This window comes from Suncus etruscus, chromosome 20 (genome assembly GCF_024139225.1).
Source record: "Suncus etruscus isolate mSunEtr1 chromosome 20, mSunEtr1.pri.cur, whole genome shotgun sequence".
Taxonomy (NCBI): Eukaryota; Metazoa; Chordata; class Mammalia; order Eulipotyphla; family Soricidae; genus Suncus; species Suncus etruscus.
Window position 1 is genome coordinate 25,566,311 of NC_064867.1, and position 14,073 is coordinate 25,580,383.

The 14,073-nt window shown below is 37.0% G+C and overlaps 1 protein-coding gene across 1 annotated transcript in view; it reads left to right on the forward strand.

The window, feature by feature from the left end:
* COL6A5 (collagen type VI alpha 5 chain) overlaps window positions 1-13,535 on the forward strand; it is a 105,677-nt gene extending 92,142 nt beyond the window's left edge. Inside the window, exons 37-40 of the mRNA XM_049766087.1 lie at window positions 5,995-6,684; window positions 8,411-8,507; window positions 9,953-10,191; window positions 13,506-13,535. Coding sequence (XP_049622044.1) covers window positions 5,995-6,684; window positions 8,411-8,507; window positions 9,953-10,191; window positions 13,506-13,525 — 1,046 coding nt within the window. The 3' untranslated portion in view covers window positions 13,526-13,535. The remainder of the gene's footprint in view (window positions 1-5,994; window positions 6,685-8,410; window positions 8,508-9,952; window positions 10,192-13,505) is intronic.
* Window positions 13,536-14,073: the final 538 nt, after the last annotated feature.

The window sequence follows — 14,073 nt, forward strand, 5'->3', positions numbered from 1 at the left end:
TGAACATACACACAAAATATATAAATATAGAATTTAGCAAATCAGACACAGCCATATTTTTTTGATTGTGGTTGTCACTGATTAAAGTATAAGTGGGCCAAAGCACCACACTGTATATTGTAAGGGTGTAGAGCAGGGGTCTCAAACTCACGGCCCGCGGGCTGTTTGCGGCCCTCTGTACAACATTTTGTGACCCGCGCATGGCCTTCAAATATCGCAGTATTCGCGATTATTTGCTTACTGAATAATCACAATAAAAATTGCATTAGTGAGGAAAAAATCTCAATAAACATTCAGATACCCCGAACAGTTCCATTCGGGTTATGCAAATGTTTAATGCGATTTTTTGCGATTTTTTTCTTACTAATGTGATTTTTTATTGCGAATATTCAGTAAGCGAATAATCGTGAATACTTTCGCAGACGTCATTTCTGCTGCTCCTGCCCGCTGTCCCTTGCATTATAGGAGGCCTAAGGGAGAGAAGGGAGAGAAGTTTATTACAGAATTAGATTGTGTCATACCTTTATCATGATTTCATCAAAGCCTACAGTGAAGAAAAAGATTGATGACAAGCACAGACAATTTCAGGAAAAGTGGGAGACACAGTATTTCTTTGTTGAGCACAGGGGCATCCCCACATGTCTTATTTGCTCAGAGAAAGTTGCAGTGCACAAGGAATACAACTTGAAACACCATTATTCATCTAAACATGCAGAGGAATGTGCAAAATATCAAGGAAATGAGAGAGCCAGGCGGGTTGCCAGTCTTAAAGCTTGTCTAATGAGGCAACAAGATTTCTTCAAGAAAGCAGCAACCAAAGAGAATGTTGCATCAGTTGAAGCTAGTTACATGGTTAGTGAGATGATTGCTAAGGCAGGGAAACCATTCACAGAAGGAGAGTTTGTTAAAAAATGCATGTTACAGGCTGCAAGTATTATCTGTCCAGAAAAGAAAGGTCAGTTTAGCAAAATCAGCCTTTCTGCCAACACTGTGGCAGAGAGCATTTCTGACAGGTCAAGTGACATTTATCATCAACTGTGTTAGAAAGCCAAATGTTTTGATGCATACTCAGTTGCTCTTGATGAGGGCACAGATATAACAGACACTGCACAGCTCACAATTTATGCCTGTGGTGTTGATTGCAATTTTGAATTGACAGAGGAGTTGCTCACAATAATTCCAATGCATGGCCAGACCACCGCTAATGAGATATTTCAGCATCTGTGTGATGCCATTGAGAATGCAGGTTTGCCATGGAAGAGGTTTGTTGGAATAATAACTAATGGAATGCCATCAATGACAGGGAGGAAAACTGGACTGGTGGCACTTGTTCAAAAAACTTAAAAAGGAGGGTGCAGAGAAGGCCATTGCTCTTCACTGCATTATTCATCAGCAGGCCCTTTGCAGTAAATGCCTGCCGTATGACAATGTGATGTCTGTTGTGAAATGCATCAACCAAATCAGATCCAGGGGCTTAAAACACAGGAGGTTCCGTGCTTTTTTTTTTTAGAGGAAATGAAGTCAGAATATAGAGATGTGTTCTATTTCACCGAGGTACGTTGGCTCAGCAGGGGAAATGTCCTGAAAAGATTTTTTGAGTTGAGAGAAGAAGTGAAAGCCTTCATGGAGAAGGATGGGAATTCTGTTTCCAAGTTGAGTGATCACAAATGGCTCATGGACTTAGCTTTTCTTGTTGACAACACACTTAAGCTGAATGTACTAAACAAGATGTTACAAGGCCTGGGGCAGCTTATCAGTGCTGCCTATGACAATGTGAGAGCATTCTCCACAAAACTTGTGTTATGGAAATCCCAGCTCTCTCAGACAAACCTTTGCCATTTCCCAGCATGCAAGGAACTTGTGGATGCAGGCATACCATTCAGTGGTGAGAAATATGTTGATGCTATTTTTAAACTAGAGAAGGAATTTGATCACAGATTTGCAGACTTCAAAAAGCATAGAGCCACTTTCCAAATTTTTGTGGACCCCTTTTCCTTTGATGGGCAAGATGCCCCTCCTGTGCTTCAAATGGAGCTCATTGACCTGCAATGCAACTCTGATCTCAACGCCAAGTTCAGGGAGATTAGTGAAAAAGCAGACATGCATAGGCAGTTTTTGAGAGAATTGCCCCCCAGCTTCCCTGAGCTTTCCCGAATGTTCAAGAGCACAATGTGCCTTTTTGGGAGCAAATATTTGTGTGAAAAGTTATTCTCCACATTGAACTTCAATAAGTCAAAGTACAGGTCTAGACTTAATGATGATCATCTTCAAGTCATACAGAGGGTCTCAACTGCTTCCTCTCTAAAGCCAAATATGGTTCAGATTTGTGAGAAGCGCTGTCAAGTCTCTGGCAGCAAGGAATAGGCAAAAGATGCCATGTTCAGAAGAACTGTTCATGATCTTCACTCAATGTTCTATTCATGTTCAGAAGAAATAATTAAAACTGTTAATAATTACGTTTGAGGACTTTTTTTTGTGAAATTCTTTAATCGGCCCTGCCTCACCCTGACTTTGCCTCCTGCGGCCCCCAGGTAAATTGAGCTTGAGACCCCTGGTGTACACAGAGTTTTTATTGAGTAAAAATTTTTAATCCCACTATGATTAAAAAGAATATGGTATTTATCCAAAACATGAAGGGTTCACTGAGTTCTCAAAAATCAACAAATATGTGACAAACCAAAAGGCTAGAAATGAGACCCTGAAATAAATTCTCAGTTATATGGACACAGTTCAGAATTGTGTAGGGAGCAAGGAAACCCTTTTCAACAAATATTATTTTTGGAGAAAACTAGTTAAGCATAATCAAAAGATTGGAATGGGATGCTTATCTCACACCATTAATTCAAACATGGAATAAAGTCCTAGCTCAGAGTTTCCCAAACTTATTTGGCCCTACCAGCCTATTATCAGCAAACAAATTACTCAGTGGCCTCCTGGACACAGAAAGAGTACAGCAGTTCTACCTCAGATGCTACAACCCTTCTGGATCATTTCAGTATTCTGGGAGGGAGTCACAGGGTACATGCCATCACCCAGTTTGGGAAACACTGACATACATGCTAGATCCAAATTTATAAAAATATATCAAATGAAACAAAAGCCAGAGGACAAAGAGGCTATGGCACTTGTCTTACATGCTTCTGACCCCAGCTATACATTCTTTAGCCCCTCATGCATTCCTCCAAGCACTACCAGGAGAGAGCATGAGTGTGGCCCAACCCAAAATACCACCCCCCCAAAAAAAAAATCAATGACAAATGGTATGTATATAAGCTTCAGGGATGATTTGACTCCATTGGCAATCAAAACAAAAGCAAAAATAAAACAAAAAGTTTTTTGCATTTTAGCAAAAGAAACAATTGCTCAAATAAATAAGCAGCTAACTGAAATGGGGAAAATAATTGCATTGCATCATCTGACAATGAGATGTATATATATATATATATATATGCACATATGTGTATATATAGACTTCTAAGACTCAGCAGTCGAAAAATAACTTGATAGAGTGTGGAGATAATAGTAAAATAGTTAACAAACTCTTATTCAAAGAAGACATACAAAGGGCCAATAGGAACATGAAAAGAAAATGCTTACCAGAGCTAATTATACAGGAAATGCAAACAAAAAGCTATTAAAAGGTCACCTCACACCTGTAAGAATAAAACATATATTGAAAAGGTTAGAAATAGTAAATGCTTGCAGGGATTTGGTTAAAAGGGTCTCAAACATGGTTTGTAGGAGTATAAACAGGTTCTCCTTCTATGTGAACAATATGAGTCATTTTCAAAAATTTAAAGTAGAACTACCTTATTTTCCAGTTCTATTAGGTATCTAGCCCAGGAACACAAAAATATATATATGCATTTATGTTCATTGAAAAGCAGTCATCAATAGTCACAATCTAGAAACAACACAGGAAACAACAATACATGACTATAAAAAGAGATCATGTTATATATACAAAGGAATATGAATATCTGTAAGTAAAAATGGCATATTGCCTTTTGCTACCAGTGGGGTGAAAATAGATGGAGTCATGTTCAATGAAGGAAATTATCTGTAGAATACTATATGTTCTTACTTGTAAGGTGATAAAGAAATAAAGCAAAGGAACAGGCAATGTCCAATGAAAATGGCACCAATAAACAACACAGCATCTATGGAACCACGTGGTATCCTGAGCATTGTAAGGTACAACTCTGCAGTCCCTAAAGCAATGTTGGGATGTCCTAAATAATACCCGGTACCACATGACTTGAGTTAAGTTACATTCTCAAACTCCCACATTGAACCGTGGTCGTGTTGGCCAATAACCACCAGTGAGACTGCTGAATCTCCTGATCGTGATCTTGGAGCCACTTTTGCCCCCAAGGGAAGAAAATAAACCTCTAATGATAGAGCTAAAGTTACTAAGACGGAGAGTGTTGTTTGGCATTATTGTATACAACTCATAAAATAATGTTTCCCCAGTTTAAAAAAATAACATCATATATAGGATAGGAGAGATCATTCACTGGTCAGCATATACATGCCAACTATGTTCAAGTTCTTGAGTTCAGTTTTCTTTGCCATATGGAACACTGAGAACTGCCAAATATAAGCCCCTATTTTTTTTTTCATTTTATTTCTGGGCCACACCCAGCAATGCTCAGGGGTTACTCCTGGCTCTGTACTGAGGAATTAGCCCTGGCAGTGCTTGGGGGACCATATGGGATGCTGGGATCAAATCCAAGTCAGTCATGTGCAAAACAAACGCCCAACCCTCTGTGCTATTGCTCTAGCCCCAGTCTTTATATTTAAAGAGAAATCACCAGACAGAGCATTTGCCCTATTAAAAACCATTAACCATGCTGTTGTATTTTATTTCAGTATTATGTTTTTATGGCATGAATACAGGTTAACCAATTTTTTAATGAAATTTGTTATTTTAAGAATTAAATAGCTGTAGTCAAGCACAGATAAGAATACCTACATGTTAGATTAGGTTCCCAGAGACACTTCTTTTATAGAAAAGAACATTTATCATCTACTTCCATTTCCTTCTGAGTTGGCATTTCCTATATAGACTTACCAAATATCCATTGTCATTATTATTATAGAGATAATCATTATGAATATAGTTTTGAGAATCACTTATTCTTAGATCCATCTTAAAGTTATGGTCTACAAAAAATAAGAAGTTAGCAGAATTTAAACCAATGTACCATTTACTTCATTAAGAAAATCTTCCCCCCCAAAAAAAGAAACTCTTCCTACACACACACACACACACACACACACACACACACACACACACACACACACACACACACACACACACACACACACAGTGGGCTGAAAAAAAATTGATGTGTTTTGGTAATGTAGTTAACCTGCATCAAGATTCTGGTAGTGAACTGTATATTGGCATTGGCACTTTAAGTACTAAAGTTTTAGAGGCTGTCAGGTCTTGCACAGAGTTTGAATTCTAAAGTCAGCATTTATATAAGTGTGGTCACAATATCACACTGTTGCATAATTCTGAGGTGTTTGTGTCACCAATAAATGTGACTTTGACATATACATTTTTCTCTCAGAATCTTTCCACATCATTAGATCTCATTCAAAGGTGCATTAAATTTTGTGTGTGCAGATTTTTCTTTAAAAAATAAAATTAAATAATGAATAAGTAAAAATTACAGTGTTTCTCCTCTTGCCTGTGAAAATGGAAAGATGTTAAGTCATCCCTTTGAAAAAGATCTGAAATGGGCTGGCAAACAGGCTTTTTCTTGCATACCAGCACTTGTCAAATGGTAATTAGATTGTCACTGAGTGTAGAGATGCATTTGGAAGATGACTCTGAGAACAAATATTGTGAGTGATTAGTGATTGTCTTCTATGAATAAAGAAGTCAAGCAAGGCTAAATCCCAGATTTAATATTTGCCATCGTTGTCTAGAAATGCCAAGTTTATCCTTTACTTAAAAGAGTGACTTGAGTTATTTTGTTGCAGGACTACTTGAAAATCAGGGCAGAGAAGAACCAAGACTTACATATGAACCTAGAGATGCCTCTTCTCAAGACTACTACATGGATGTGGCTTTCCTTCTAGATACTTCCTACAGAGTAGGAAATGATGACTTTAAAGATGTGAAAACTTTCATAATCTCAGTACTTGCTTACTTTCACATTGCCCCAAATCCATTGCTCTCCAATGTAGGAGACAGAGTGGCAGTCCTGAGTTATTCTCCTCCAGGTTATTTGCCCAACACTGAAGAATGCCCTGTCTACCTGGAATTTGATTTGCTTACTTATAACAGTAAACCCCAAATGGAAAATCATCTCCAAAATTCTCTTCAAAAGCTCAACGGAGATGTTTTCCTTGGTCATGCTTTGCAGTGGACTATCGACAATGTTTTTATTGGTACTCCCAATTTGAGGAAAAACAAAGTCATTTTTGTTATTTCTGCTGGTGAAACGAACCCTTTGGACAAAGAAGTCTTAAAAAATGTATCTCTGAGAGCCAAGTGCCAGGGCTATTCCATATTTGTGTTTTCCTTTGGTCCTGTGCACAATTACAACGAATTAGAAGAATTAGCCAGCCACCCACTAGAGCATCACTTGGTCCAGCTTGGCCGAGCCCACAAGCCTGATTGGAACTACATCATCAAGTTTCTCAAGCCATTTGTCCATTTAATCAGAGGTAAGTCATTCAAACTTTTTTCTATTGCTTTTGCAATAGACTTAATGTCTCTGTGTATGAGCTACCAATATGAAGAACGCTCATTTCTTTTGAGAGTTATGATCATAAAGGTATGAGTGGGAGGTAATTAGAATTGTCTCAGGTCTTATTAACCTTGCTGTGTAGTCCAGGACTTTGCCAGAAAACCAACAAATAGATGAAAAGTGGCATTTGAGCCTCAATTGTGTTTACTCTGTGCCAGGTTTTTAAATAGATTGTACCATTTAATCCTCAGGACAGCCTTACAAAGAAAACTTACAAGTGAGAAAACTAAGGTTCATTGACATTAAATAAATTATTCTCAAGCTCATAGTTAATAACTGGCAAATTCCAGACTCAACTCTAAGCATTCTGACCCCAGGGCTTTGCTCTTGTCCATTAATCTATATTTCTATTGTTAAACCTTTAATAAGATATACTGCTGTAATAAATAATATTCTATTCCCACTTCTCACCACCCACATCAGGGACCTCTATTTGATCTTGTTATTGTAAATTAACTTTGGTTGTGACTTGAATTTTTATGAGCCAGGGACACAGATCTCTTCTGGAGCCTCTGCCCAATCATCTGACTCAGGCACATATGTGAAAAGAGTGAAGAGTGCTTAGCACAGTGAGATTTTTTGAGAGTGACTGCCCCCACTCCTGTTTGTAAATTTCTGTTTTACACATTAATGCAGTTGCTCATCTTAGAGCTTTTGGCATGAAGTAAGTTTGGGTCTGTGCTTGCAATAAAAAATGGGACAGAAGCCACATTGCATTTCTGCAGCTCCTTTAAGTTTACCTGATAGACCCAGAGGCAGATTCATTGGCAGTTATGAAGTCTCAGGGCTCAGGTGATTTTCAGAAATCTTACAATCCAAGATTTATTTTTATTAGTCAGCTTGTCATTCACAAAAAGAAGAGGAGGAGGAGGAGGAGGAGGAGAAGAAGAAGAAGAAGAAGAAGAAGAAGAAGAAGAAGAAGAAGAAGAAGAAGAAGAAGAAGAAGAAGAAGAGAAGAGAAGAAAAGAAGAAGAGAAGAAGAAGAAGAAGAAGAAAAGAAGAAGAGAAGAAGAAGAAGAAGAAGAAGAAGAAGAAGAGAAGAAGAAGAAGAAGAAGAAGAAGAAGAAGAAGAAGAAGAAGAAGAAGAAGAAGAAGAAGAAGAAAAAAAAAGGTGGCTTCTGCTAACTTCAAGTCTAATAGAGTGGACAATTTCAATAGCTAATGAAGTTAAAGCCTCCTTTTTGAAGGAGATACAAAAGTGATAGAAAGGATAAGACATCTCCTTTTTTTTTTTTTTTTTTTTTTTTTTTTTTTTTTTTTTTTTTGGTTTTTGGGCCACACCCGGTGACGCTCAGGGGTTACTCCTAGCTATTCGCTCAGAAGTCGCTCCTGGCTTGGGGGACCATATGGGACGCCGGGGGATCGAACCGCGGTCCTTCCTAGGCTAGCGCAGGTAAGGCAGGCACCTTACCTTTAGCGCCACCGCCCGGCCCCGACATCTCCTTTAATTATATTAATCCTGTGATATGGTCATTAACTTGGCATAGGGAAGTGTTGCTGTCAAAGGTGCCTATCTTGCCAAGTGCATTATAAATTTAGTTTGCTCTTAACAACAGCTTCAAACACAGGGAAAAAATGGCTTTGGGTAGTAGACAGAAGATGAAAGTAAATTAATTTAAACTAACTAGTCACTCTCTTTTCAGATGCCATCAATAAATACCCCCCAGCACATCTGATACCCAAGTGTGTTAACATCACTTCTCCCACTCCGGAGAGTATTGGAACAGAAAACAATGTATTGTGAGTAAATGAATTCACAATTTTAGTGAACCTACAACTAAAACCAGTACTTAAGAAAATAAATTTGGGGGCCAGAGTGATAACACAGTGGGTAGGGTGCTTACTTTGCAGGCATCCAACCCTAGTTCAATCCCTGGCATCCCATATGATCCCCCTAAGCCTTCCGGGAGTGATTTCTGATGGAGAGGCAGGAGTAATCCCTGAGTGCTGCCAGGTGTGACCAAAAGAAAAAAAAAAAAGAAAGAAAAGAAAAGAAACTTAAAATAAATGGCAATTTAATTTTTGTATGCATGAATATGTGTGTATGTGTGTTTCAAAAGCAGGTGATTTAGTATTAATAGAATATGACCCACAGTTGAAAGCAATATGTTGTTATTTTCATTGCTATTAATAAAAATATAAAAAGAAATTCCTTATTAGTAACTATATAACATAACATCACTTTAATAATTAATATTACCCAAACAGAAAATTTATGATACCAAAGTTAGCTAGATACTAATTTTAGCACAAAAGGGAAACAAAAAAAGAAAAGATTTGGGGCTGGAGCGGGGCACATAGCGGTAAGGTATCTGCCTTGCTGGTGCTATCCTAGGATGGACCGCAGTTCAATCCCCTGGCATCCTATATGGTCCCCCAAGCCAGGAGCCATTTCTAAGCACATTGCCAGGAGGAGCACCTGAGCGTCACCGGTGTGGCCTAAAAATCGAACAAACACAAAAACTTACAAAGCAGCAAAAAAAAATCATTTGTTGTTTAGGACATAGAACTCATGAATATTAGCAGGAAGGATTCATTTTAGTCTAATTATGGAAAGTAATGGTGTAAGTACGCAATAAAAATTCAATAATTACATAATGCTTGTTTCTGGGACGAGAGAGTTGGTCAAGTGGTCAAGGCAAGTGCTGACCCAAGTTCATTTTTTGGAACCCAGGATAGTATCCCAAGAGCCACTAGAAGTGATCTCTGAGTTAAGAACTAAAAGTAAACCCTGAGCACCACTGAGTACGACCTCAAAATCATAAAGGTTAGACTTGTTTGGAATCCTATATCACTAACACATAGTTCAAATTTCCGTTAGTAGTATTCAAAAATTCTCACTGAGGGCAGGAGCTATATAGAGTAGTGTGTAGGATGTTTGCCTTGCAACCAAACAATTTTGGTTCCATCCCCAGTACTACTCCATTTGGCCCATGGAGCACTACCAGTAGTGATTCTTGAGGATAGAGCCAGAGTAAGCCTTGAGCACAGCCTAGTATGGAAAAAAATAAAAGGGCAAAGGAATTAAAAGAAAGCTCTCCCTGAGCTCAATTTTATGCACAAATTACATTTGTATTCTTTCTATCACATACACTATTGATTCTTGTTGTATGTTTTGACTGTGTCAGTTAATCCTGAAAAGAATGTGGCTAACATATATTTATCCCTTTCTCTTGTCACCTCAGCTTTATTCCTGGGGTGTTCGAAATACAGACAGAAAGCAGTGAGGTGTATGATGAATTTGGCTCCCAGGAGCATTCATTTAAATTAAGGAATGATGATAGCAATGGTCCCGAGTCCTCTACTGATTTGATCCAGAAGTTATACCAGCTCTTTACAACTGGGGAACTGGAAATGAAACCCAAGAAGGCACAATCTGAAGAAATTGCAGCTCCAGCAAATGAGAAACAGAGAGATGAACAAGGTAAACTTGAGTACAATCGAAGATCCAGAAATGTCATTGTTCCTTCTCATGAAGAATGAGATCCTGTTATTTGTGATCCCCTTGCCACAACATGTGTAATAACTTTAACACTCTCAATCATGTATGTGAAGAGTACCACAGTGAATGTACTCAACCTCTGACAAGCACTACAACCATCAACCAAGTGTGTAAGCAATGCATTTAAAGATGTATGACTGGTGGACACCACAACTAAAAGCATGTGAGTTTCTAAGCCACAGGTGAAATTCACAGTGATCGTCACAACCATGTATGTCATCCCAGAAACCATAAAACAGGGAAGTAAAGTCAAGAATATATTTTGTAGAATGATCCTATTTTCTATAATTCTGTTTATTTTTTAGTTTTTTATTAAGTTAATAGAATATCTTTATGCCTGCTCCTTTTTGTTTATTTGCTTTTGGGCCACAATAGTGGCCAGGGCTTATTGTTGGTTCACCATGTAGCAATCATTTCTTGTAGGCTCAGGAAACTATATAAGATACTAGGGATCAAATTTGGGTCTGCTGAGTGCAAGGCAATCACCTTACCTGCTGTACTATCACTTGAGCCTCAAACTTCTAATTTTCATGGTGTTTTCATATTATCCACATAGTGCACAGATTTTTCTCATTATTATGCCTATTTGTAATTTTATTTATTTTAAATTTTTTTTAACGTTGGAGATCTCCCATACAATGAACAAGGCAGTGCCAAGGATCAAGCATAGGGCTTCATTCCTGGACTATATAGTCTTTTGGGCTATCTCTCCAGCTCTCAGGGAATTTTAGTGTGAATTATTTGTAATTACTATATGAAATTCCATTCAAGTACATCTATCAATGTAAACAACATTAGTGCTCAAATCTAGAACAATACATAGTGACAGAATTAATATTAAACTTCAGTGCATCTTAACAATACTAGAAATAAGTAAAAATAATGGAAGCCAACTATCACTAAGAAATACAATAGCAATAAAAATATCTGCCTTTTGTTTTGATCTAATTACCCAACATATAGGGTATGTTGTTTATGAAATTCTGACAATGATCCATGTAGGAAAAATTTTAACACATGAACATTTTAGGTATAGGAAATAAAAATATTTAAACATATTTTCTCTAGACAATTATATTAAGCAAACAAACTATTGTAATGCATATGTTACAGTTAGAATAAATACCTATTTTAGGAGACAAACACATCTTTAGCAGTATCTAAGTCTTAGCTATGAGCATTTTTACACATGTTTTAAATGCATAAATGCTGCCATCAACTCAGTACAATATATACATTCTATTGGGTAAATTAGAAAAGATATAAAAATTCTAATTTTAAATGTAATTTTTCACAATGTATTACAAATATATATTTTTGAATGCTTTAGTTTACCATAAAAATGGTTGAGATGTTAGCTTTGCAAGCCACTGGGTAAGAACACTTGTTTTTGTTGTTCTTATAAGATATCCAAAGGGCAAGATGAAGCATCTCTCAGATCCTCTCCAAGGGGTCTTTGGATTAGGGTCACCCGTCCTGAAGGAGAAGTCATAAATATGTGGTTTATTGAGATGGCACTTTAATTAACAGGAGAATCAGAAAGGGGTTGCAGGAATTAAGAACAGGAAGAAATGACACCAAATTCTAGCATCATCAATGGAATAGAATTGATAATCAGAAGACAGAACTTCTGGTAGATGATCAGTTAATTTTCGATAAAGGAGCAAATGATATAAAGTGAAGCAAGGAAAGCCTCCTCTTCAACACATGTTTTTGGGATAACTGGTTAGCCACATTAAAAAAATGAACTTATACCTCTTTGTGATGCCATGCACATGAATCAAGTAAAAATGAACTATAGATCTTAATATTGAACCTGACTTCATAAAATACATAGAGGAAACTGTAGAACTCTCCATGACACTGAAACTAGAGGCATCATTAAATATGAAATCCCATGAACCATGCTATAGAACCAAATATAAATGGAAGTACATTAAATTAAATTTTTTCTACACCTCAAAAGGAGAATATTATCAGGATATAAAGGAAGCCCACAGGGTGGGAAAAAAATATTTGGCCACAATTCATCTGATAATAGGTTGATATTCAAGATATGTAAAGCACTATAGAAGTTTAAAAGAAAAAGTCAACCCCATATAAAATGGGGAGAAGATATTAACAGAAACTTTCTCAAAGGAAAAAAATCCATATGACTAAAATGTATATGAAAAATCTTGGCATCAGTAATAGTCAGATAAATGATTATCAAAATAGAAAACTGCCTGACACCATAGAGACTGACATTTATCACAAAGAACAGCAACAACCAGTGTTGGCATGGATTCAGGAGAAAAGGAGACCTCATTCACTGCTGTTGGTAATGTTAATTGGCTCAGCCCTCTTAAAAAACAATTGAGCTTCCACATGCTACGAATTGAGCTTCCACATTACCCAACATAATGGAGAAAGGGCATCTGCACTCCTAAGTTCATTGCAGCACTATTAACATTAGCCAAAATCAGGAAACAACTCAAGTATTCAGAAACAGATGTGTAGATATAAAGGCAATAATATACTTACACAATGAAATACTATGCAACTGTTAGTAAAAATGAAGTCATGAAATTTGCAGATACATGGGTAAACATGGAGAGTATCTTGCTAAGTGAATTGAATGAGAAGAGGAGATTTTTATTTTTTTTTTGGTTTTTGGTTTTTGGGTCACAGCCAGTGGCACTCAGAGGTTACTCCTGACTTTGCGCTCCTGGCAGGCAGGTACAGGGCACCATATAGGATGTTGGGATTTGAATCACCATCCGTCTTGGATTGGCTGCATACAACATAAATGCCCTACCACTTTGCTATCTCTCTGGCCCCTAAATGATATTTTAATTAAAATTTTAGTTAAAAAATGTTAAGAGACCTTTAGACTTTTCATTAAAAAATTAAAATTAATGCTAAATGACTCAGAAGGATTCTGGCAGTCTTGGTGTTGTCTACTGTACAACCATTGATCTCTTATTATGTATAGTAGCCATTAATGTGCTAAAAATGAAATGTGAGTTCACAAAAGGACTAATGTTTTCATAGGGATAAATTTCTCTGAAGTTCTACTTCTATGTTATTCATTTATATCTGTTATACATCACCCTGAATTTGAATTTTGATTAGTGAAAATAAAAACAACAAAGCCCAAACCTATTTGTTTCATATTTGGTGTGTAAAATAGATTCTGGTGAGAGCATTGCAAACCCAATGACATTATGAGCTATGTATTTCTAAATGTTTTGCAGATGATGAGGAGACATTATGATCAAAGCAGAAAAGAAGAGCCCTCCAGTGTAATGTGTGGTTCCATGCAGTTCTAACCATACTATCTGGAACACTTATTAGAGGTGATGTGGTAAGTGGCAGGACATTTTTATGAAAACAGCAAATACTATTCTAAATTTCTTTCTGTTTCAAATATGTGGGAAAGACTTTTGTAAATGAAGACATCAATGAGCAGTCCTGGGTAAGAAAATAAGATTTCATGACTTCTGAGAACTGGAACATCTGAACCAGAAGAGTTAATAGCATCTTTTTGGACTATTGAGGCATTAAATCTAATGCATCTACTTAGCCATCATTTTCATTACTTGAATAAAATGGAGTCGAATTTCTAGTAATTTCTTCCATGTGTTTACAAATCTAGGTTGCCCACGTCTTCACTTCTGTCACACCCAGAGATTTATTCCAGCTCACCTGTTGTTATCACAGTAGTTAATGTTCTCTCTAAATTTGTGGAAGTAAAGGAATAACAAGTGGTTTATTTTACATGTCTATTTGTGTTGAACTTTAAATGCTTTGCTTTGTGTGTGC